This window comes from Anabrus simplex, chromosome 1 (assembly GCF_040414725.1).
Source record: "Anabrus simplex isolate iqAnaSimp1 chromosome 1, ASM4041472v1, whole genome shotgun sequence".
Lineage (NCBI taxonomy): Eukaryota > Metazoa > Arthropoda > Insecta > Orthoptera > Tettigoniidae > Anabrus > Anabrus simplex.
The window spans coordinates 535,981,610-536,009,362 of record NC_090265.1 but is presented as its reverse complement, the minus strand read 5'-3'; the positions used below and the strand labels follow the sequence as shown (position 1 = coordinate 536,009,362).

The following is a 27,753-nucleotide window of genomic DNA, read 5'->3' as shown; positions in this document are numbered from 1 at the left end:
ATAATTTAAGCGTCAGTAGGAAGCAGTACCCCATCCCACATTTGACCAAGCTCGGTGGTACTTAACTCGGAGTTGTACCCACGAATGTGACAATTCATCGGAATCAGCAGGAATGAAAATATAACATTTGAATAAAATATCGGTATATTAGGTTAGGTCATTATCATTATGTGTGAAATGGAATGTTATTTTGTTGCTAGTTGCTTTACGTCGCACCGACACAGATAGGTCTTATGGCGACGATGGGACAAGGAAGGGCTGGGAGTGGGAAGGAAGCGGCCGTGGCCTTAATTAAATTACAGCCCCAGCATTTGCCTGGTGTGAAAATGGGAAACCACGGAAAACCATTTTCAGGGCTGCCGACAGTGGGGTTCGAACCTACTATCTCCCGAATACTGGATACTGGCCACACTTAAGCGACTGCAGCTATCGAGCTCGGTATGGAATGTTATTTAAAGGATTTCAATAATTATAATACGAAAAGAAGCAAAATATAGAGCCGGTCCCATTCAACAGCTAAGCAGCTGGCAAGCGCGGGGAGAAGGGAAATGTGCGGTGGCGAACCAGTTGGAGAGGGGAGGGGAGGAGGTGCAGAGGTGTGTCTCCAGGCACGCAGTGTGCTGGCTTAGCATTGGCCAAAATGTGCTGATCGCACGGAACTTGAATTGTCGCAACTTTTACGCCCCTTAGTTAACGCCCTAATGAATGTCGGCACCCAAAATTGATGCTGACATCTTTTATACATGTACCTCAATGTGTTTTCCAATTTTCATCGTGATCGGCGACTTAACCTTTTAGCAATTCCGTAAAAGCAAACGCCTGAAAAGCCTTACATCTGGTATGTTTTTGACTTAACCTTTGCTGATGTTCCCTTGGAAGACAAAGAATCTGCCCTGAGTGCTTCTTGTCATATGTCCCTAGTGCTAGTTCGAAGTTCCTTCACCAAGTTCTCTGGAAGTTTATGCTCTTATATCTTGTCTCTTATTAGTATCATTGAATCTTCACAAGCATATCAATTATGTTTAATTAATTGTCCTATTTCAATTCATCTTATCATCTTTCAACCCTCTTCTGTGAGTTTTTTTTATGTACAATCAATATTTCCTTTCATAGAAAACAGTTCATACATTTTTTAAATAAATCATATTAAAGTATAACACCAATTTAGCATAGAGGCTAATGAAAGGAAAACCTAGACAAAAAACCAAGGGCAGAAGGAGCTCTGTAATGCTTAGAGAAGCCTATCTCTATGGGAGACAAACTTAAAATGATAAATCCTCTCAGGCTAACAACCTGGGTTGTACTTGGACAGGCATTACAGTCCGCTGAAGAATTCTTTTAAATTAAGCATGGAGGAAAATTTTGCTAAATGCACTATCCCAGTGAACTGTCCTTTTTGGGGGAGTCTGCACCAACGTGTTATAATGATGAATTGCAGCATCCTGAAAACGCTGGAATGTAAACCCAAGCGAATATAGTAAAGTTCCTTCACAACATTAAACACTAATTCATTATTCAAAGTGGGTAAGCTGAAACATCTGATCAATATACTAACACAATACAACATTATACTGCCAGCATTACATGAAACTGCTTCAATGATGATCACACCTTTGATTCACAAGGTTAGAGAATTCTTAAGGAATAGTGAGCCAGCGGGTAATGAGGAACATACTACACTTAGTTGTGAGATTTATAGTCACCCACAAGTTACTCAGCTCAGTCATTGACTATACCTCTCCCACCAGGAGCATCCATCCTCTCCCTCAAGTGTGGTAATAAGAGCTACACTTTGGTCAGTTTGCATGTCAACCAGGATAACATGTTGAACCCGGGAAAATGGACAAATTCTGGGAAGAATAGCAGGATATTCTATCCAAAACCCCACACAGACGTACCACCATTGATACTGCTAGGTGACAAGGCAAGATGGAACAAGAGAGAAAATACAGGAACATAGTGGGCAATTATCCAGTGTACAAGCAAACTAACCACAATGGAGAATGATTGGTGGAACTGTGCAGGACTTTCGGCTTTGCCATGATGACCACAGCCTAGGAAACAGAAGACCTCGAACCCTTCCAACAATAACTTGGATGAGTTCCAGATTGGCCATGTGATTATCTTGAGAAAGTCCGAAAGGGAAATATAAAATATAAAGGTATGCCTGGATTTGGATCACTAACTCTCAAAGATCAAATTAAGACTCCTGCCCAGAAACACCACATGGCACCCAACACAATTAAATTTGACACAAAATGACTTAAGGACATTGATGGAATCTTATGAGATTGATGTGATAGGAGTGGAATCATGGTTGAGAGAAGGGGTGGGTAATAGAAAAGTATTTCCAGAAGGGTATACAGTCTATTGCAGAGACCGATGAGATAAAATGGGAGAAGGGGTGTTTATTCTGGTGAAGGAAACTTATTGATCATATGAATGGTTTCCCGATGAAAGGGATGAAATATTAGGGATAAATTTAGTTTGTGATAATATGGGAGCAGGTGGGAATTATAGGAACATATAGGTCTGGAAGAGAGGAAAGAGACATGAAAATATTTGCAAAACTAATAGATTATACTCATAAAAACAATAATAATGATATGGTAATGATTGGGGGAGATCTAAACTTGCCTGAAGTTAAATGGTATGGAGCTGTAAGTGCAGCCCATGAACAGAAACAGGCAAATAAGTTAATCTGGGAGGGTCGATTTACACAAGTGGTACAAGTACCAGCTCGTCTCAATAACTTACTAGATGTATTCTTGATTAAACCATGGGTAATTGTTGATAATACTGAGGTAATTGAAGGGATAGGTGACCATAAGGCTGTAGTAATGGATATAGGACTGGTGCCAAAAAAGCTTAATAAGAGGGTCACACAAGATAAGAAATTTTACAGAAAAACTAAAGTTGAAGAATTTGGGACTTACCTTAGATCACAATTCAGATGTTGAATAAGTGAAGGGAAATGAAATGATATGAAATGGCATATGGCTTTTAGAGCCGGGAGTGTCCGAGGATATGTTCGGTTCGCCAGGTGCAGGTCTTTTGATTTGACTCCCGTAGGCGACCTGTGCGTTGTGATGAGGATGAAATGATGATGAAGACGACACATACACCCAGCCCCCGTGCCAGCGAAATTAACCAATGATGGTTAGAATTCCCGACCCTGCCAGGAATCAAACCCGGGACCCCTGTGACCACAGCACGCTAACCACTTAGCCATGGAGCCAGACAAGTGAAGGGAGTAATGCGGATACACTTTCAGCAAACTTTAAAGGAATTATTTGGGCAGGAGAGAAAAGATTTGTGCCTGTTAGGAAGGGTAAAAAATGACCTCAGACCCTGTTTATTATACAAAGGAAATAAAGAAATTAAAAAGAAAATGTAGAATTGTAAACAGTAAAATCAAAGAGGATAGGGAGAATACAGAAACTAGAAATCAATTAATAAGGGAACTTCATAGAATGAAGAAGGGGACAAAAGAGAATTACATGAATGTCATACTTCATGAGGGTAATGACCATAAAGGGAAATGGAAAATGCTGTACTCATATATTAGGAATCAAAAGGGAAAAGGAATCCAAATTCCCACAATGGTGGGAGAAAGGGGCGAACATTTTTTAACAGATAATGAGAAAGCAAATCTATTTAGTTGAGAATTCATAGATTCAGTAGACGATTGTCAGGAGTTGGAAACAGAAACAGAAGAAAGAGAAGGAGTGACACATAAGGAAACAAGAAGCTTCTCATTCACAAATGAGGATGTTTTCAGAGAAATCCAACTGCTTCAGCAAGGAAAAGCAGCAGGGAGAGATCAAATTACTGGGGAGGTATTAAAGACAATGGGGAGGTACATAGTGCCATATTTAAAATTTCATTTGACTGTATCATAAATGATAGTGTAATACCAAAGGAATGGAATCTATAATAATACAAATTTATAAAGGAAAGGGTGATAAAAGGAAACCTGAGAACTACAGACAAGTCAGCCTGACCAGTATAGTTTTTAAAATACCGGAGAGTTTTTTTTTTTTTTTTTTTTTTTTGCTAGGGGCTTTACGTCGCACCGACACAGATAGGTCTTATGGCGACGATGGGATAGGAAAGGCCTAGGAGTTGGAAGGAAGCGGCCGTGGCCTTAATTAAGGTACAGCCCCAGCATTTGCCTGGTGTGAAAATGGGAAACCATGGAAAACCATCTTCAGGGCTGCCGATAGTGGGATTCGAACCTACTATCTCCCGGATGCACTGGAGAGTTTAATAGCAAAATATGAGGTGTATAGTTTCAAACATGGCCAAGTCCGTTGAGCTGTTTTTTTCAGGAGAAGCAAAAAACTTGTTTAGGATATTAATTCATATATATTCAGACACCTTATTCTTTATGTTGCTTAACAGAGGCTTCTAATTCATTACCATACAATTTTTACAGTCTGCATATATCACATGAATTGAAAAAGTATTTAAAATTTGGACTTCACCCTGTTTGAAACTAACTATGGGACTTGGCCAATTTTGAAACTTACCTAAGAGGACTTGGCCATCTTTGAAACTTAGATTAGAAAATTTGGCCTAATATGCATTATTTCTGCTTCGCCGTCTTTTGGGTATGCTTATGCAACAGTACCTTAGAACAAAAGCATCTTGTTTAGCTTTAACGGGGTGTGCATAGTATGCCCTATGAAAGTCTTTTATATCTTTCATTTTCAGTAGCCTACACATTTTCGTTCCTCTGTGATTACAGGTTGGGTTCTGTGGTAAAGATGTCGCGGAAAAAAGAAATCTAGATTAGGCCTGTTTTCCAAGTGTGTTCATCTTGACTTTATTTGGAACAAATATGATTAAGAATGATATAAGATTTGTGAAAAATCTTTAAAGATTATTATTTTAAACATTATGTTTGTGTAAAATTACCCAACTTTGTAACCAATGTAAAGGCTAATTAATATTTAAATAGTGCATATTTTGCAAATATGTGGATTCATATAGTTAATTCAAAGTATATTCTTCATATTATACCTATTCAATACCATCGTGCCTTCGAAACACATCACCGAGCCTTGATTGAATCACCACTAAGAACACATTGTTGATTGTACTCATCTCAGCAGTTTTTCCCTCGTGTGCGCTTCCAGGTGGAAGGATCACGTGCCGCTTTCTGGAATGGCGTTTATTCATTTCCTCCATATTATTGCACAGCAAATATGAATACTATTAAAAACGACCAATTAATTATATATATATATTTTTTGTTTATGAAATGTTTATAAAAATACATGCAAACAAAACCACCACATGTGACTCGAACAAACTTCAGTCAACCATTTTACCGGAAGTCACCACGTGACTGGATAGCGCAGTGTTATTGGCTCGTGTGGGTTAACAGGGACTTGGCCGACTTTGACATGAAACGTCATTCTTTGCTGTAATTTGAAATGTGATTTGGCCGGATTTGAAACCCACTTTCGCTCTCGTTGTATTCATCTTGTAAAGAGGAATCCATGGAAGTCAAAACATCAGAACGTGCAAAAGATGGACTTGGTCGTGTTTGAAACTATACGCCTCATATATTAGAGGGGTATGTGAAGTGGGGTCCACCTGGGTAACAAGGGGGATGGGTTGACAGTGGAATATCTGGCCTTTGCAGATGAAATGGCACTGGTTGTCGAGTCTCTGGAAATAGGGGCAATTCAAGTCAACTGTCTCAGTACCAGTATGGATTTAGTAAGTAATTTTCTTGTGAGGCACAACTGGCAGGATTTCAGCAGGACATATCAAATCAGTTGGATTCGGGAGGCCAGTTGGATTGCGTAGCCATAGACCTTTCCAAGGCATTTGACAGAGTGGAACATGGAATATTATTAAAGAAACTGGAGGGAATAGGATTGAACATAAGGGTTATATGTTGAATAAGAACATTTCTAAATTCAAGGGTTCAAAAAGTCAATGTAGGAAATTATGTATCACAGGAAGAGAAAGTTTGGAAGGGAATTCCACAGGGTAGTAAAATCGGCCCTTTACTATTCTTAATATATGCATATCATTTAGGGAACAATATAACATTAAAAATAAGATTGTATGCAGATGATATAATTGTTTATAGGGAAATAAATAACATAGAGGATTGTACAGAATTACAAAGGGACCTTGACAGTATCCAACAATGGGTTGAAAGAGAATAATATGAAGATTAATGGAGGCAAATCAATTGTCACAACATTTACAAACAGGAGCTTAAAAACTGAATTTAAATATATTTTGGATGAGGTAATTGTCCCAAAAGATGGCAAGTGCAAATACTTAAGTGTGAGATTTGAAAGTAATTTGCACTGAAAGGGTGATGCTGATGTCATTGTTGGGAAAGCATACAGATGGTTACATGTCAAAATGAGGCTACTTAAAGGATGCAACAAAGAATTAAAAGAGAAAAGTTGCTTAAGTATGGTTTGTCCATTGTTGGAATATGCAAACAGTGTTTGGGATCCTCACCAGGAATACCTAATAAAAGAAATAGATGGTGTGCAGAGGAAAGCAGCAAGATTTATAATGGGAGATTTCAGGAGAAAAAGTAGTGTGTCAGAAATGTTACAGAAACTTGGATGGGAAGCTTTAAGCAAGAGAAGGGAGAAAACTAGACTTATAGGATTATATAAAGCCTATACAGGAGAGGAAGCATGGGGAGAAATCCGTGAGAGGCTTCAGTTGGAAAATAATTATATCAGCAGGGCTGATCACAACTATGAAATTAGATGGGATTTTAGCAGAAATGATTGGGGTACATTTTCATTCATTGGAAAGGACGTGAAGGAGTGGAACAGTTTACCTGGGGAAGTGTTTGATACTTTTCCAAAATCTGTACAGATATTCAAGAAAAGAATAAACGGCAACAGAGAAAAGAAATATTAGAGGACATTTGACCTGTGTAGGTTATTGTAATAAAGAATTTTTGTGAATAAATTAATTCTATCACCTTGTCTATGGAGACTGGGTAGCTGCAGTAGGGGACTGTCTGTAGGTGTGAAGTACAGTGGGGACTTTGGGGGCCCTGGGACCACTACGGTACCTGTGCACGCCCTTCAGGAACTCTGAAAAGCAGTGGCAAAAGGGGCTCTGGTAAGACGCAGCAGGTCGTTATGCATGTTAGGTACCAAAATGGGGGGAAAGAAAGCAATGTACATTTAAATCTTATAACAATACTGTATAGTATTTTTTGAAGTGATTCCACATGTATATGAGTTGATTATGTGTGTAAGTACAGAAGATATTATGAGTAGAATTTTGTAAATCATATAAATTTATTAAGGATGAGCTGTGTGTTTAATAGAAAAAATGTCAATGTAAATTGTATAATAGTGTATTTTAGGAAAATATGTCTTCTTTTCTTTTTAATTTAAAATGATGTTGTTGAGAATAATGTATTTTTGTGTATCATTTTCCACCAAAGTAGAGACCTCATTTGCAAATAAAGTATTTTGATTAGATTGATTTGATCTGAATCAAATAAGTCTGAGGTTGAAGAGCATAGATCTGAACAAATGGAACAAACTGAAGGAGGTCCTAGTCAAGGTGACCAGTGAACTTACCCTACCTCACAGCAGGTGTGGTGAACTGAAAATTATGACTACACAATAGAACAAAGACAAGAAATGTGGCTTAGATAGAACTCCCAGAAAGTTAGGGAAATGTGATAGAATTGCTTGGACCAGAGGAAGCTCACAGTCAAGATAATCTGGAGAATCAAACAAACCTTCACGCACAACAAACTGATTCAGATCAAAGTGACCTTCACTAAAATTAACTCCAGGGACTATTATAGGACTTTCAAGCAGAATCTCAGTAAATACACTCCATCAAGCTTTCATTTCAGATACACAGGGCAGGCTAGTTTAAGGTAACAGGGGTAACTGCCACTTCCTGAGTAGGTACTTTAAGAAACTGTTCAATTGTAATCCACTCAATGAAGACTGACTATCAGCAAATTACATCAAACTTGGACTCACTACCTCCATTAGTTGTAGAAGTTTGCAAAAGAACAACAAGGCAGCTAGAGAGGACTCCAACATGGCCAAACTTTCAAAGTATACTGGTAGCAAAGCAGTAAACAAGCTCAATGAGATCATTCAGAGCATCTGGTAAACAAAGAAATTGCTGCGTGACTGGACATCAACTTCGATCTGCCCCCTTCAAAAGAAAGGATATCTAACAGATGTGAACAACTACTGAGGGATGTCTCTCCTCCCAACAGCATACAAGGTCCTGTCTAAAGCCTTGTTACAATAGGCAGAGAATTAACTGTACAGATAGGTGGTGGGGGATAGCAGGAACGCCTCAGAAAGAGCCAATCTTGTACTGAGCAAATCCTCAACCTCAAAACAGTATTAGCCCACTCCAAGATAAGAAACTGCAAGCTTTGTTTAGTTTAGGAAAGTCTATGATTCCACAGACAGGCAAAACTTTAGTAAAATTTTCAAAGAACTAGGACTAGACTACAAGACCTGAAGACTTATTCTATAAACCCTGACTGACACACACACACACTGCAATATTAAATTCAGAGATGAGATCTCAGAAATCTTTGAGATTAAAAGATGGGTCAGACATGGTGATGGACTTTCCTCACTCCTCTTTAACTGTGTCCTTGAAAAGTTTGTGAGAATGGTGCAAGCAACTGGTCAGCTTGGGTGTCCAGAGTGGTGTCTATCTGGGTCACAAGAGGGAAAGGCTGACAGTACACCGTCTGGCCTTTGCAGAAAAAAATGGCACTGATCACTGAGTCTCTGGAAATAGTGGTGATCCAGGTGAACAGTCGGAGAAGGCCAGCATCCAAAGTGGAACTCCAAGTACCACTTGAGGAAACCAAATTTACCAACTTCAAAGAGGCTAACATTCAGGGAGGCTTAAGACTCTGTGAGCAGACAAAACTTTAGTAAAATTCTCAAGGAACTAGGACTGGACAACAAAACCCAAAGATTCATTTTACAAACCCTGATTGACACACGTTCGAAGGTTATATTCAGAGGATAAATCGTAAAAGCATTTTAGATGAAAACAGAGTTCAGACAAAGTAATGGTCTTTCCCCTCTCCTCTTTAACTGCAACCTTGACAAAGTCATGAGAGAATAGGGCTAGGAACTGGTTAGCTTGGATATCCAGAGTGAGATCCACCTGGGTCACAAGGGGGATGGGTTTGCAGATGAAATGGCACTGGTTGTCGAGTCTCTGGAAATAGTGGCAATTCAAGTCAACTGTCTCAGAAGACAGGTGGCCAAAGTGGGACTCCAAGTGTCACTGGATGAAACCACATACTTTATCAACCTCAAAGAGGCTAATAGAGAGATTTCACTAGAACAGGATAAAATTAAGCAAGTGGAGACATTTAAGTACCTTCGCAACTGGATTGAACCCAACTTGCCAGAGGAATTAGCCCTCTCTGCGAGAGTTAACAATTAGGAACTGGCCTATTGACGGAATCAAAACATGTACAACAAGCGATGCCTGTCATGCAATCTGAAGATAAAACACTCCTTTAGAGTCATCTGTTGAGAAGCCCTGTATGCCATGTACAGATTGTCACTAAACAGAAAAGGTGAAAAATGGGAAGTCAGAGAGTTCCAGAATGAGGTCTACCTGGGTGACAAGAGGGATGGTCTGACAATAAATATCTGCACTTTGCAGACAACATGACACTGATTCTCAGAAATATCCTAAGTCAGATACTGGAAGATAGGTAATACCAGAAACTTCACATTTCAGAGCTCTACTTCAAGACAGGGTTTCTTGTCTCTGCCAGGAAAAGAAGGTTAGCTTTCTATGGCCATGCGGAAATATTGTCTCCAAATAGTCTGACTGTCTATTTACATTCTGATGAAACAAGGAAGTCCATACCACCTGGATGACAAAGAGAATATAAAGAATTGGGGGTAACTGACTCGCGAAACAGACAGCCTGTGATACAGATCCTGAAAAACGCTGTGGTTTTCAGGAAAAAACTTTGAAGAAAAAAGGTGGCAGTAAGTAGTAGTAATGATGATGATGATGATGATGATGATATAATCTGTAATGGTTTTTGCCTTTTCTCCAATGATTTTTCAAAAGTGAAGTCAAATTATATTCTCATAAATTAATAAGAATGAGATGGTGTCTGCCTGCTTGCTTGCTTGTTTGTTTGTTTGTTCCAGATATGTTTGAAAACTACTGGACCAACTGAGTGGAAATGTGGTAAGGAAATCCTGAGTCACACAAAGAATACTTTTAATTTTTATATATTGCACTGTTTCAAACCAATGGAGGATTTTACAGGGGTATGTCCTAAGTTTAGTCAATTTTTGTTTGCCCTCCATCAACTAAAATAACAGGTAAGTGGTTGGCCCTATCAAAAAACTGAAATATACTGTATGGCTTTGAAATAAAAATGTTCTAGAAATGTCATATGCAGTTTCTTTATAATGCTAACTGTTTTTTTGAGAAAATTCAGATCTCACATTTTGGCTGTGGTCCACAGTGAAAGAATGGGTAAACAGTTGGCTTAATCAAAAATAGAAGTGCCATGTCACCTTCAAATTACATTTTCTACAAGAAATGTCATGTGCGTTTTCTTCTTTTCTTATTTTTACAATTTGTTTTACGTCGCACTGACACAGATAGGTCTCATGGCGATGATGCGATAGGAATGGACTATGAGTGAGAAGGAAGTGACCATTGCCTTAATTAAGATACAGCCTCAGAATTTACCTGGTGTGAAAATGGGAAATCACAGAAAACCATCTTCAGGGCTGCCGACAGTGCAGTTCGAACCCACTAACTTTCGAATTCAAGCTGATAGCTACATGACTCAAACTGCACCGCCACTTGCTCAACTGAATTTTCTTTGTAATTCTAACAGTTTTTGAGAAAATGCAGCTTTCTTGTGTTTTCTTTTCTGTGCCCACCTACACTAATGAACAGGCTACTCATTTTGTGCATAAGTTATGATTTATTTGTTAACAGACCAGCTGAATAATTCTATAATTGTATTGTTTAGAGTGCTAAGTGTGCTTATCCATATTTGGGAACTGCTGTGGGCTGGATTTTATTTATTCAGCAATTTTCATTATCGCCATCGTGTTATATATTTCATGATTCTATCTTCTTAATATTGTATAGGTTTAGGATTCATATTTCATGGGTTTATAATTCACATTTCATTTTGGGTCATTATCTAGGAGAACCAGTGCTTCAGTCATGGCCAGCTTTACGTGGTGTGCTCTCAAGTGTCAAGAGGACACAACCTATTTATTTATGTACACGATGCGAAGGTCATAAATATTATCTACAAGAGCGTGCTGTAAGATGCACATATACTTGTGGCCCACCTTAATTTAACCACTTTAATCATTACTCATAAATCTGTATGAAGAACCGGTACTTTAGCTAGTTTTCTCATAATGTCTACAGTAGATGATTCTCTTTGCTGTTAGCTTATTTCAAGGTTGCCACCATAGAAACCCAGGAAATGACATTATTTACAGGGCTGGCTGGTTAAAAGTGTGCCCACTGTAAGCCATTGCTCTTCATCAGTTCCCTTAATTTGTATTAAAATTCTTACGGATTGTCCCATTTTGCATTTTGCTCTACCAAATCAAATTATATATTGAAAGAATAGGTGACATACCAGGTGAGAAGTAGTGTTAGAATACTGCTGCAGCTTAGGGTTACCACATCCACAGGGTGCTGTCTGAGGTTTATTATTTACTCTACTTGGTTTCTTACCACACCAACAATCCTATAAAGATAAAGTACAAAAACAATAATATATTAGGACAACAAATGAAATGAAATGAAATTCAATAGAACAAGACCATGGTAATATATAGCATATCACCTTTCTTTATGTACACTGGTCAAGATATTTATGATCTATATGACTTGCTTGACACATGTTTGTACTTTTCCATTACTAAGAAAGAATAATGAAATTCATGACGATAATTCAAGACAAAGGATAGATGTGCATATCATAGGTACAAATAAAACAATGTGCCGTGTCAAGAGAAGAGTTTTCATTTAGAGATAAGGCTTTTCAATAATTTACCCCAGAATACAAACACAACTTGAAATACTGAAGTCTTTAAGAAATCACTGAAAGCTTACTGGTATCTTAACCCTCTGAGCACCAACGTCCTTTTGAAAGTATGTTTGGTTACCGTCTGAAAACTGCCAACGTCCTTTCAAAAGGACGTTCAGTATTTATTTTTTATTATTGTTAAAAGTAACAGTCATCTCCTTTCAGAATTTCCCAATATAGTTAGGTAAAGACTTACTATGTTTGCAATAAAGAGGCCTCTTTTATTTTCAAGGCCATTGTTTCAGTATATCAGTCCAATCAGCAGGCATCATAATATTATTATTATTATTATTATTATTATTATTATTATTATTATTATTATTATTATTATTATTATTATAAGTACATTTTCCAGAACCTCTCAAACACACTTATGTTTTGTCAAGGAGGGTGGATATATAATCATTTTCACAGCAATAAATGAACAAGTAAAAGATGAATAGTATTGAGCAGAATGCAAAAACAAATTTGAGGCTTGATATCACTCAACAAATTATGGAGGATATGTTAAAAGAGGAAGAACAACTGTAAATCGCCAGGGGCCTGTTGAAAAGTCTTCTTGCAATTCAGCAGAAAAATATGAAGATGGAAATTCAGCAAGGTTTAAAGAAATTGGAGGAAGCCTTAGATGTGGGATCTACGCACAGAAAAGCTTGGAAAGCAACTAGAGCATTAATGCAAAAGGATTTGCCCATTCAAGAGAAGGTAGAACAGAGCACTACAAACAGAAACGTATAACAGGATAAATGGGAAATAGTGTTATCCAAGAAGAAGAAGAAGAGGGAACAGAGGCAGAAGAAGACAGATGAAGATGAAGGTACTCAACCTGAACCAGTACCGGTATCTGAAACTGTTAAAAAGAACGAGCAACAGAAACGTTCAACTATAAGAAGCCGCCCAGAAGACGTACTTATTAAACCTATGAATGGCAAGACTTTTGTAGATGTTGTGAAGGATATCCACAGCAGGGGAAGCCAGAAGACAGTGGTGCTGGTATTAGATCGATCAGGAAAACTATATCTGGAGCAGTTCTTCTTGAATTTAATAAGGCCACGGAAAAGGAGAACAGAGAAAATTTTAATAAATCACTTAAAGGTGCTCTTGGACATGATGGCGAAGTAAAGGTTTTGACGCCTAGAACTACATTGGAAATTCGGGATATGGACAGTGCCACCACTATTTCCGACATAGAGGTGGCTGTATGACAAGAATTAGAAAATCTTAATCAAGAATTGAAGGTCCCAATCACAAATCCGAACAGCAGGGGACAAAAACTTGCCATTGTGGAGATAGAAGATAGCGAGGCACGAAAGCTGTTAGACATAGGCAAAATTAAAGTAGGCTGGCTATACTGCAGAGTAAGACGATGGGCCGTAGTTCCTCGGTGCTTTAGATGTCTGTCATATGGGCATCAGGCACGAAACTGTAAAGGATTGGACAGAAATAAATTCTGCTTTAAGTGCGGGGAAGCTGGTCACAAGGCAGTAGGATGCAAAACGAATCCATGATGCATAATTTGCACAGATATGGGCATTGAGGAGTCAAAACGACATCATGCTATTGGCTCAGGCAAGTGTATTGTGTTTCGTGAAGCACTAGAAAAGGCCAAAAAGCAGTGGTGAATGATACAGATCCTTCAAGCCAATACACACAGGAGTCTAACTGCCAATGATCTATTGACGCAGATGACCTATGAGATACGAGCAGACATCTTGATTCTTAGTGAACAATATCAAGACAGAGATCAACCAGGCTGGTTTTCAGACAATCTAGGTTGAGAAGGTAATTTTTGTTAGCTGTTATTTTACCCCGAATGAGGCTATTTCTGACTTCCAGAAAAAACTAGATGGGCTTGAAGATACTCTGCAAGGGATGAACACTAACCTAGTTGTTGCTGGTGATTTTAATGCTCAAGCAGTTGAATGGAACATGCCTCAAACAGATTCTAGAGGGCGGCGTACAATGGAGATGGCCGCCAGATTGGGATTAATGGTTATCAACGTTGGTAATGTGACAACCTTTCGGTGACTAGGATGTCAGGGAAGTATACCAGATGTAACCTTTGTTTCTGAAGACATTGCGCCTAGGATAACTGAATGGTGAGTAATTGAAGAATATACTGGAAGCGATCCTCAGTATATCACTTTTCGTGTACTTCAAGAGACTCCGCATCTAAGGATTACCATGCGCAAGCCAGAAAGATGGAACATAGCCACTATGGATAGAGAAAAATTTCATGAAGTAATACAGAATGGAATGGACTGTATGACGGATACATGTCACGGAGGCAAAAGAAGCATAATTGCTAATAAATGCGTGGAACACACCATGAGACTCCTTCAGCAAGCACGTGACGCATCAATGACCAGAATCAGACAACGGAGAGGCAAGCGTCCAGCATATTGGTGGAATGAAGAAATTGCTGAGCTGAGTAAACAATGCCTGTGACTCAGACGAAGGACACAAAGAGCACAACATAACGATGAAGCTCTCTCAGTAGAATATAAGACTATGAAGAAAAGACTGCGAATACAATTAAAAAGAGTAAATGTCTAAGGAAGTGGATGAAAATCCATGGGGATTAGGGTATAAAATCGTTATGAAGAAATTCGGGATGCTACCAAGCCCTATCATGGATCCACGCACCATGGAAGAAATAGTACACACACTATTCCCTGATCATGCAGAGAGGATTAATGATGAGGCCAAGAAAGAACTAGATAATGTACCACCTTTTACAACTGAAGAACTGATAACAGCAATTAATTCCATTACAAATAAGAAAGCCCCTGGGCAAGATGGTATTCCAGCAGAAGTACTAAAGGTGGCAGTCGAATTATGTCCTCAGCTGCTGTTGAGAATGTATGATCATTGTTTGAAAGCGGAAATTTTTAGCTTTCGTTGGAAAATAGCTAGATTGGTTCTGATCAGTAAAGGGAAAACTGGGGGTTACAGACCTCTATGTATGCTGGACATTGCCGGGAAAGGTTTAGAGAAGCTACTACAACCGAGAATACTAGCAGCAGTCCGATTAGCTGGCGACCTATCTGACCAACAACATGGATTTCGCAGAGGTCACTCAAGGTTAGATGCTGTGAAGGAAGTGGTGAAGACAGCAGAACGAGCTCAAATGGGTAATCATTACTCTAGAAAGCTGACACTTCTTGTGACTCTTGATGTTAAAAATGCTTTCAACTCGGCAAGATGGAGTGATATTTTGGAAGCTCTACAAGAAACTTTCAAGCTTCCAGAATATCTCATGTATATACTGCGAGACTATTTGAAAGACCGTACATTGTTATACGACACGGGAGATGGTCAGAGAAGAAAATGGCTCACAGCTGGTGCAGCGCAAGCCTCAATTCTTGGACCACACCTTTGGAATATCATGTATGATGGTTTGTTACGGCTGGAGATGCCAGAAGATGTAAAACTTGTGGGTTATGCTGATGATGTGGCTGCTGTGATAGTAACCTAGAGCTGGCTCAGTTTAAATTGAATCAGGTGATGCGACATGTTAAAGAATGGGTGATAAATCACAAGTTAGAACTCGCAGATCATAAAATGGAAATTGCCCTCCTAACGAGGAAAAGGATTAATACTATTGTACTGGTGCAGATTGGGTTGATAGCCATCGAAACAACTAGGAGCACAAAATATCTTGGTGTAACGCTTGATACTAAGCTTACATATTGGGACCACATCCAACGGGTAACAGATAAGGCAGCGAAAACCGTGACTGCACTGAGTAGACTCATGGGAAATATCAAGGGGCCGAAATCTAGTAAAAGGCGGCTTCTCATGTTGACTGTCCAATCGATACTGCTATACGGTTCAGAAATTTGGGCTGAATCGTTAAAAATTGCGAAATATCGGACAAGAATTGTGGCCGTACAATGGAGAGCAGCTTTACGAATTGCTTGCACATATCATACAATATCAGAACCTGCGATTCTAGTAGTAGCAAAAGTAGTTCCTATTGACTTGTTGGCCTTCGAAAGATAAGAAATTTGGCTCACACAAGAAGAGCTAGGAAGGAAAAGGGCAAAGGCTTTGGCTCTTAGTCGTAGAATGCAATGATGGCAAACAAGATGGGAAGATGATTCTAGAGGGAAATGGACAAAAAGACTGATACCTTCTCTGGGCGTATGGTTGGCCTAAATCATGGTGAAGTGAACTACTATCTCACACAGTTCTTGACAGGTCATGGATACTTCCGAAAATTTCTTCATACACTACGGCTAGCAACTAGTCCGGTGTGCATATACTGTGGTGATATTGATGACGTATTACATACTTTCTTTGTGTGTGTTCATTGGCTGCCACAAAGAAGATGCTTAGAAGTTATGCATGGAGAATTGACGCCAGAAGGGATCGTGTCAGTAATGCTACAAAGTCAAGAATCTTGGGACCAGGTGGCAGTCTACGTAGAAAATATTCTGCGTCAGAAGAAGAAGGACCTGGATGATTATGACAGACAATAAAGCAGAAGAAGGAAGATGAAGCACAAGATGCATTAAGCACGACATCCGTCCTAAAGTAATGCGAGAGCGGTTTCTGGGGCGGAGATAAACGTCGTTGGAAAAGGGAGTGTGGTTTTTAGTGGGTAAGAATCTCCACACACTTGTTGAGTGCAGACCCTCACAAGCGTCTTATGAAAGATTTTCCACACTCCCTCGCAAAAAAAACATAAAACAAAAAAAATTATTGTAGTATGTATTGTAAGTGTTATGTAAAAGAATACTGTATTTCATAAATATTGACATAAACCAAACGAGTGTTAGTAGACTTGTATTTTTGGCTCATTTGGATATGTAAACTAATTATTTTTACTACGGATTTATTTTAGGTACAAAATTAATGAAATTTTCAATATAGCTTCATAATAGGTTGTACTATTCAATAAATATGTTCACGATGTATAAAAAAAAATTGTTCTACCTAAATTTTTATTGCTAAACTTTTGTTTTGTTTTATTTTTAATTGATATTTTTGGCTTTTGGCTGCCAAATATTTACTAATGGTCATAAATGAACTGAGTAAGGCTTTGTTTGTATAGGCAATCATATTAGTAAAATGATAACGAAAATTTCAAGTTTCTACCTACAATAACAGCTGAATTGTGAGTGATCAAACAAAAGCTTGCAAAAAAACAGAAACTAGCCTTGGCGCTCAGCGGTAGGAAAACCGTAATAGCACGTGGCACTCAAAGGGTTAACTACCACTGTTTTTATTACATAGGTGAATACTTTTAAAGGAAGAGAAAATATTAACTTACAAACTTGTATAAAAATTACATATACTTTTTAAAAGCAACCTGTGTGGTGTAGTGTAGGGGTACCAGGCCTGCTTTTAACCTGGAGGTCCCAGATTTGATTTTCAGCCAATTAATAAGGCTGCAATAGGGTTCACTTAACTTTGTAAGACCAACTGAAGAACTGTCAAGTAAGTCATCTTGATAGGTGAAGACCCTAATGGACTGTTGTTATGTATTCTATATTAGTGGTTCTCAAACTTTCTAGATCACAGACATCCTCGAGAAAAAAAAAAAAAAAAAAAAAAAAAAAAAAAAAAAAAAAAAAAGTCACAGACCATTCTCTGATTTTTGAAAGAAAATAAATCATATTTTAATTCAAGTATATTAAAATGTAACAGCAAAATTATAATATCAGTGATAGCAAGAATGTTTAGTATCAACAGTGAAGCTGCTTTTAAACCATTAGCTCCACAATGTTGAGTTTGATGTCTGACAATTACAGTATTAATTTGCATGGGATAGAAGAACACAGTTTTACACAAGTAAGTAGTGGGGAACCCAGAACCACTTCAAAACCTTTTGATGATAGCTCAGAATAATGTAGAGTTGCTAAAGTAGCTCCAGCATATAAAAGAAAGGGTGATAAACCTAAAGCGGACAATTACAGGTCAGTCAGCTTGACATGAGTTGCTCACAAGCTCTGGGAAAGGTTTCTTTCTGATTATATTAGATTCAGTATGTTTGCAAAATTATTAACTGGTTTGTGAGAAGGCAGTTTGTGTCCCCAGCAAGATATAGCAGAAAGTTTTAGATTCAGTAGCTCAAATGGACTGCATTGCTATTGAACTATCCATGGCTTTTGGGAGACTGCTGACAAAAATGAGGGCTATTGGACTAGACAAAAGAGTGGAGGATATAAATGGAATGATATGATGGTAAACAGGATGAAAAGTCTGGTTGTAAAATTCACCAAAAGAATGTTAGTTTTCAATTGCTGTGTTGAAGGGGTGAAAGGACTTCACAGGGATCACTGTAAGTACCTAAGTGTTAATGTAAGGAAAGATCTTCATTGGGGTACTCAGATTAATGAGGTTGTAAAGAAAGGTTACAAACCTCTTCAAATGGTGGTGAGAGTATTTAGGAAATGTAGTAAGGCTGTAAAGGACTAGGCATATAAGTCTCTGGAAAGACCCCAATTAGAGCATGTTTTATAATTTGCTTTTACATTGCACTGACAAAGAAGGGTCTTATGGCAATGATGGGATAGGAAAGGGCTAGTAGTGGGAAGGAAGTGGCCATGGTCTTAATTAAGGTACATTTCCACAAATTCTGTTCAAGCACACATTAGACATTTTAAGACTAATAAGTAAGACTAATCTAATGAGTGTGCACACACTCTCATCCAGACAATTTTGACTTCAAGAAAGCTATTTTTAATATGTTTATAAGACACAAACTTTTATGAGTTTAAATCAAGCTTATTTTTAGGCATATCTTTTGTAATGTATGTTTTAATCTTAATTTCTTCTTATTTAATTTATTGTATAAGCTGGGGATGACTCCAAGGGAATCAAAACTGGGTACTTATTAAATTTGTATAAACTGTAAATATATTAGTTATAAAATATTTTATTGCACCTATTCAATACTATACATTATTTGCAATGCCTATGCTTATCTCATAATGCTCTGCTAGGTACAAGTTTCGACTTCACTTATGACGTAATAAAAATAGATGAGATAATTTTCTTTTTCTTTTTCTCTTGGAGCTTTGTGTTAACATAGTTCTTCTTTCATCATCAGGTTCCATTCGATTCCATCTTGGACTGGGAATTCAACCTCTCACCATAAGCAGCATTATTCAAGAAGTAGTTTATATACAAGGCGTCCAGATGCAAAATGCATTAAATCCACTTTTGCTCAAAAATGAGTTGTTGCCACCATTTTGTTCTCTATGCTGTCGTCTGTTGATTAGATCCTTAAAACTCCAGCAAAACTGCTTCTGTCTGCTTTAAATCGCACCCCGAAAACAGCCCACAGATGCAAAAGTGTGTGTATCCACATCTGTTTGCAAAGCAAAACTGAGTGAATCCATTTTCATCATAAAGAAGCAGAATTTGGTGTATCCTTACCAAGCACCATTACTTAAGGTGGTTTGCGGATGCAAAACTAAATACACACTGTGTCCTGTGTTTGAATAATGCTATTTTACAAAGCTTTTTTCTCCATGGATGTTAGTTCTGAGCTTGTGTCAAGTTGGGCCTACTGGACACAGCCATGAAACAAGAAGACACAGTAGTAAGCCAGTTGTTAACTAGTCATTTGGCACGTGTTTTTCTTGGCTTGTTTGTGAATGCATTAAGAAAGTTTGCAGCTTTTTTGTTGGGCAAAATATAAACATTGCATCATAATTTCCTCCACAATAATGGATGTTACTGACGGAGTACGTGTACAAGCAGTTCCAAGAGGGAAAGGCCGTATGAAATTAGCAAATCCTATTGACTGGAAGAGGAACAAAGCAAAACGCATGAGGTAAGGTTAAATCGTCAACTGTAGTATTTTGTGCTACTTCACTACATCGAAATAATGAGAACTTCATTTAGCAGCATTATCTGTAAACCGCATATTACATGATTATAGGTCAGATTTTAAGTTAACGTCAAAAGTGGTTGTTTTATATGGCCACAAACAGGAACGATTTCCTCAAATAGATGAAAAATAAAGCATTTAGTAACCATGTGTTTTGGAAAATGCTGTATATGAATATCTGAACTATCAAGGCTTTCTCCTTATTGGAACTGCTCTTGTCTAGATATTCTTCAAGTGGGTTTCTGGTTTGATCCCACTGCAAGAATGGGGCTTCATCAGCATACCAGTGTGAAATATTATCAATGCAGGATATAAGGAGAGCACATCAAGCCTTTTATAAAGTCCCAGACAAAATTCAACAGGAAGTTTATACTTAGACACACAGCAGTCGAATCACCGAGGCGGCAGCGAGTAGAAACAGCGAACTCTAGGAAAAATATAAGTACTTCCATTAGGTACTACTTACCACATCTGAAAGTAGGTAACCAAACTCGACAATTGCGTGTGTGCCAGAAGATGTTCATCAGTGTTCTCGGTGTATCAACAGCAAGAGTATAGAGAGTTTGTAAGCGGTACTTAGAGACAGGAGATGCTCCAGTTGAAAGAAGAGGTGGAGACCAAATGGCAAATAGTTATCAGGCACAAAGGGGTGCTGTTAAAGAGTTTATTGAAAGGCTGAAACCAGTTCAGTCACACTACTGCCATGGAAAAAACATTACTAGATTGTTTATGTCCAGTGAATTATCGATTTCAAAGCTCTGGAAAATGTTTACTGAAGATCCAGAGAAAACTGTAGATAATGTTATGTATGAGTTTTTCAGGTCTATCTTTGTATCTGATTATAATATCAGTTTCTCTTCCCCAGCATTTGACTGCTGTTCAGTGTGCATCAGTTTAGAGCAACAAATAAAGCAAATGCGATCAGGTGGAGATGAGGTTAAGAAACAAAAACTTACAACACAACTTGCTTTGCACAAAGCTAAGGCAAAAGCTTTTTATGGGACAAAGTTGAGGACAATGGTGAAATAACCTTCACATTTGATTGCCAGAAAAATCTTACATTGCCTAAGTTGCAAGATCAAAGTGCTTATTATACACGCCAAATGTATGTGTACAATTTTACGATCTGCCAAGGCCCATCAGGTGCACGGCAAAACCAGAGAAATACGTTTATTTACACTTGGAAAGAAACCAATTTTGCAAAGGGATCTAATGAAATTGTGTCCTTTGTGCATGACAGGTTAACATCAACAGATTTGAATGGCATCCACACCATCCACCTAATGTCGGACAGCTGTGGAGGGCAAAACAAGAACCAGACAATGCTGGGTATGCTGTGCTTTTGGCTAACACAAGAGGCTCCTGTCAGTGTGAAACAGGTGAAGATCTTCTATCCAACGGTTGGAGATTCTTTTCTACCACCCGATAGAATTTTTGGTTGAATAGAAAAAGTTCTCAGGTCGAAAGTTACTGTCATATTACCGAGTGAGTACCATGAAGTATTCAAGGATCACAGAATAGTTTTCCAGCTGGGAGCAGATGTCGTCAATTGGTGTTGGAAAGATGCAGTTGCTGATGTCATCAAGCCCTGTCGTCAGTGGCACTTCAAATTTGCTCCTGTAAAAAGGGTTGTGATCACCGGGAGTAAACATGGAAACGCACTAGTAAGAGGTGAAGTGGCCTACAGAATGGACGCTGGTGTAGACGTGGCAAAGCCTACTCGTCTATGAAGCCGAATGTTATCCAGATTGGAAGAGCCTTAAAGGAAATGAAAGTTAGGGACATTGATTTTCTGCTTAGAAAGCATTTCGGGGAGACTTGGGAAGGAAACGAAGATCTTGTTTTCTATAAGAATCTGATGGATTCTCAAACAGCTGTGAACAATACAGAGGAGGACTCAGAGTTTGAAATTCATCCAGAATACAATGAGTTGCCTGTGTAATTTCGATGAAACAGGACAGGACTTGCAAGGTTGCGGCCTTTTTACTTCTTGCAGACTTTCATTTCATGTCATATACTATGTAATCACTAGGGCTCGGATGTTTAAGACCTAAAAATAGCCCAAATAAGCAAGCAAATATGACCTCAAAAGTGACGAAATATGACCTCAAAAGCAACGAAATATGACGTAAAAATGACAAAATATGACCTGAAAATGGCCATTTTAAATTAAGTTATAAATCGAAACAGCAATTCTTTTGATAAATGTTTCTTCACTAAATTCTTTATTCTTGCTTACATATTAATTTTCTGAATATACATGTTTAGCAGTTATTCACAGTCTATTGTCCTCGATTTAATTATCAAACATTTTAAATACGTACCTATCAAGTACTAAGTTCGCTAAGATTATCAGATCACACAACATTTTAAAAGTCAAAACATGTTTGCACCCTTCATTGATGGTTTGAAATATGAGAAAACTAGAAATCAATCTTTTTTTTTTTTTTTTTTAATATTTTGAAACGTTTAAGCCCAGATTACATTAATATTACTCAAATGCGTTAAAGTTTAAATTGAGCACCATGAAATGAATTATCCGATTATCACTTCACACATTCTTGTAAGAAGAGAAGCTCCTTTCTACGTCACAAGAAGTTATTGGTGCTATTTAAATGATATTAAATTATGGCTGTCGAGTATGCACTCATCTTGAAATGTACTGGTGCCTTCTCCTCTAAGAACATTATTTATCTTGCACACACAGCGAAAAGCATCACTTCGATTAAGCACATTTTCAAGTTTCCATTTTACACTGACGCCAACTATTCCATGTCATTGTTGTGCTGAAAGTTCAACACTTCTCACAATTTCAATACTTGCATGAATTTCTAAGCTAGCAGCTTCTAAATGGGTAATTGCACTCGATATAACTCAAAAGTTCGACTAGATATATGCCAGACTTGCTTACAAACTGGAGGAAAGCAATTCCTGCGCAATCTTGATAGAAGTGGCAGATATGAAAAAGCAGTTTTGTGAATACTAGTTCTCATTCGGGAAGTTCACAATGATTTTGCACAGCTACAGCTCTCGCCAGACCGCCAAAATATGACGTTTCTATGAAAATAGATCAAAATATGATCTTATGACAAAAATTTGCCAAAATATGCATTTATATGACAAATAAAAGTCACTTAATTGTGGCGATAATCAACTGATTTGCACCAAAATCCAATCGGATCAGAAAATAGACACAAAGAAAAAATATGACTTTTCCTAAACATCCGAGCCCTAGTAATCACACTTACTTGTAGTCAATAAATAATTTCTTTTGTCATTTGAACCAGCATTAAGGCATCTTCTTTCCAATTACGTTATGATATCTCTACAGAAGCAAACCTACCTAGATCCATGAAAACAGGAGCAAAACTCGGTGAATCCAAGCCATTTTAGGTAATAACTAAAAAAATAAAACCCCAATATTTTGAAGATTGTCATAAAAATAGTCCCTAAGTGAATATAAATCCACAATGAAAAGGAATTTTGCATATCTGCGAGCCAAAGAAAATAAGACATTTTTCGTGTTTCCTGAAAAAATGTTCTGGTGCACTCACAGCATTTTGCTTCTGGACGCCATTACGGTCTACATACAGTATATTTTACCTACATTCTTAAACTGAGTAATATTGGATTCTAAACAAGTTATACATACCCTCTGCGCCAGTGATGTATAAAATTAAAACTTTCAATCATAGATAGGAATGTGCAAGTAAGTCATAGAACTCACTAGAAATAGTCTGGACATCGTAATCAGAATGCTATGAAAATTTCTTATGTTTTTATATTTGCGCAATACTGGTACTCAATGTCTACGTAATATCCTAACATCATAAAATTGATGTAATGTACAGTACAATTGATCCACAATTTTATACGGAAGTGTAATAGCCAAAGAACTCACCAGAACAACCTGGACACTGTAATCAGAATGTCATGAAATTTCTATGCTTTTATTTTTGCACAGTACTTAATGTTTATATAATATCCTAATATCATCATAAAATTGACATAACGTACATTTGAATTTACAGATTTATAGACAATATTTTGTCATTTAAACTTAAACAATTTCATTGACTGTTTTTATCTAATCATCAGCATCACAATCTATTTTAATCTCATTCATGTATTCAACCAGATTTTGTAATAATAATAATAATCGAATGGCCTCAGCTACCGTGTGCAGACATTTCGATTTGACACCATCTGGCTGTCTGCTCGTCAATTTCGACGTTCCGTTTTACTCTAGGCCCACTAGATGGCAGACAGAGTAAACCGGATCTCTCTTGGGCGTCTATGGCTGAGATTTAATGCATTTTGTCGGGTAAACACCAAATGTGTCACCAGAGATCTTTTACATGCCGACATCGTACGACATGGAGTATCGAATGGACTTTTTCCCGCCCTTCAAAAATCCGACTACCTCTGCCGGGTTTGAACCCGCTATCTTGGGATCCAGAGGCCAACACTCTACCACGGATCCACAGAGGCAGCTACCACATTTTATAATGAATGTTAACACAATGTGCATATAGTTTACTCTATTAGTTTTTATTACTTCATAAGAGGGTAATGTTCCAGGACATCCGATAGAAAAGTGTAATTATTTTTAGGCTGATGATGACCTAAATTGAGGTTGAAACTAGTACCTAGCAAAGCATTATGATATAAGAATAGGCATTGCAAATAATTTATAGTATTGAATAGGTGGAATAAAATATTTTATAACTAATATATTTATGATCTCAGTTCAATACGGAACCGAAAATGAAATTTTTAACCCATGGTGATTGTATAAATTGTACCTAATAAAAGTTTATTGGTGGAACATCCATCATTTAATGTCTTATATGAAAGTTATGTGTCACATGAGAATGAAAATAATTAATTATGATAAATAAGATTGATAACATAAAATGTATTGGCAAGGCAGATCTTTCCAGCATCCTATTGTAAGTAGATTTTTATATTATACAACTCAATACAGAAGCAAATAACACATACTGTGTTCAAATTTATCAACAGAGCTAAATAAGAAAATCCAAAGAATGAGCATGGTGGAAAGAGAATGTAAAACCTGCTATCAAAACTAGAAATTATGCAAGAAGAGCTTTTTACTATGCTAGAGTGTAAGGAAATCCAAGTGGAATTGAGGATAATTATCATTTTATGGATACAACTTTCCACATTCAACTACCTAGAGCTACACCACCCATTCTTAATATACACACATGCATACAAATATGTGGTGCAGTTTGATGAACAGCAGGGTCAGTGACAGGACCAACTGTTCCTAAAGAAGGTAATTTTCCGTGACACATTTTGTTGTTCGCTTGGAAGTGATACAGTTGTAAGGCAGAGTGATTGTGGTACCCGATGATTCCACAGTTTGTGCTTTTCGTTTACTAGATGAATTCATAGCATCCACTTCAGCTCTTGGTTTCGTCGTTCTGTTGGATTGGCTCTCGGGTTGTAGTTAGGGGTGGTTTAGTGCTCCACACCTCAATTGGTCATCATCTGCTGCCACATCTTCAACATGAACTGTCTCCCGTTATCCGACAAAATATACCGTGGATAGCTGTAGCGGCTGAATACCTCGTCCTGCAGAAGGTTGATTATCTGTTCCATTGTTGCTTCTGGTATCTGATGAAGAGGTCGGTGACTACCAGAAGTCCAGTCTCACCCCTCAGTGTTCTGGGGCACAAGACCATCATGTCAAGGGCTATGATCACCAAAGGGCACTATCCCCGACAGCTGGAGTCTGCCTTGCCTTGGTGCAGGCACAAATGTAACACCCTTGGACATAGTTCATGATTTCCTTCTACACATTCCAAAAGAACTGTCGGTGGATAGCTTTGAATGTTTCTTCACCTCCTGGATGGCTGGCTTTAGTGCTGTCATGGAACTTCCCCAGGATGAACGATGAATGAATTTGGGAACAACTACTACTGCAGGCATATCAGAGAGATAAAAAAGGTATATTCATGTCCTCATCCTGAGATGGTGCAACTCTTTTTAGGCACACCCCGAATGAATGTGAGCTGTATGTACCATTTTAACCACTGCCACCGTGACAGATGGCCTTCTTGGCATTCTTAAATCCTTAACAGTACTGGGAACTGAACCTGGGCCTCTGAGGATAGCAGCCAGTAGTGCTAACCGTTATGCTATGGAGGTGGATCAAAGAGATGTGATCCATACACATCACCTCATAACAAGGCAGCTATTGAACTAAGCCTACCAGACCACAAGCTATGGTCCAAAAGGTTTTGTCTTGCCCTTGTAATTTTTTCAATGTCTCCAAATCAAACTTTTTTTTTGGATAACTATAAGGACTGATTCATTAGTTGCAGTTTCCCTTTTCTTAAGAAATTCCCTTTCTACAACAGCATTCTCTGTTTCTGACTCCATCGCTGGGTGCCTAGATAAATTATCACCTCCTGGATTAGTAGATCCAGGAACATGACATACATCAAAATCAAATTCTGCAATCAATAAGGCCCATCACATCAGTTTAGATTTTGAGTTGGAAACCAAGCTTAACTACTTTGTGGGCTGATGATCTAGATGTTAGGCCCCTTTAAACAATGAGCATCATCATCATCATCATCATCATCATCATCATCATCATCATCAACACTTTACTGCTACATTATCGGTGTACAAATGTAACTTTCTTCCCTCTATGTATCCTCAAATTTTCCCATGGCCCACACTACAGCTAAGGCTTCTTTCTCAGCAGTACAGTAAAGTTTCCCTGTGACAGGCAATTTTCTACTGGCATACTCGATATCTCTTCCACCATCATACCTCTCATGGAATAACACTGCTCTTAAACCTAAGTTGCTAGCGTCGGTTTGCAGACACATCTTCCATTGAGCATTGAGCCAGACTGGGAGCACTGCTTATAGCTGTCTTGATCTCTCAAATTGCTGCCTCCTCCTTGCTAAACCATCAGAATGGTCAGTGAGTGGTGCAACCTTCTCTTCAAAATGAGGTACAAAGCTACTGTATCAGCTGCACAAGCTGAGGAACTGACATACTAGTTAAGTCAAGGACACTTTTTCAATAGCCTAATTCTTCTCTGGCTGCCTTTCCAATCTCTCAGCTGTCAAAGCATGGCCATGGTATTCTGCATGGGACTGTGCAAAGTGATACTATTCTCTAGCCTGCAAATCAACCCATGAGTTTTCAATTGCTCTAACACTTTTGCCAGATGCATAAGGTGCTCTTGCAAGTTCTCACTATAAATCAGAGCATCATCCAAATATACTAGGCAGAAATTTCCAATATATCCTGACAATACCTTAGCTATCAACTGCATAAATGTGACTGGCACAATCGTCAGTCCAAATGGTATGACTGTAAATTGAAATACACCTCTTAGTACCATGATGGCAGTCAATGGTCTGGAATTTTTTTTCTACTTCAACTTGCCAATATCCAGATTTAAGATCCAGCATGCTGAAAATCTTAAATCCATTCACTTGTCTCAGCAAGTCATTCAGGTCAATAATTGTTCTCCCATGTAGTTTATGGAAGTAAACACAAAACCTACACTCCTTGTTCTTCTTTGGTAGTACAATGGGCAAGCCCAAAGAGATGTGGAGGGATCAATAAGAATTTGTCCTTCCATTTCTTGAATCTTCTTTATAACAAAATTACTTTTAAACCATTTTTGTATACAGATGCTGTTTGATCAGGGTATAGTTGTTACACAAAGAGTATGTGTTACAGTGGGAGTATAGCCTAGGTTGTTAGCAAATACTGCAAGAAAATCCTTTATGACACATTTTAG

General features: G+C 38.0%; 1 protein-coding gene across 1 annotated transcript in view; it reads right to left on the bottom strand.

Annotated features, from left to right (window-relative positions):
* LOC136876423 (outer dense fiber protein 2) overlaps window positions 1-27,753 on the bottom strand; it is a 456,680-nt gene that overhangs the window by 345,287 nt on the left and 83,640 nt on the right. Inside the window, exon 5 of the mRNA XM_068228338.1 lies at window positions 11,657-11,767. Within this exon, the coding sequence (XP_068084439.1) occupies window positions 11,657-11,767 (111 nt within the window). The remainder of the gene's footprint in view (window positions 1-11,656; window positions 11,768-27,753) is intronic.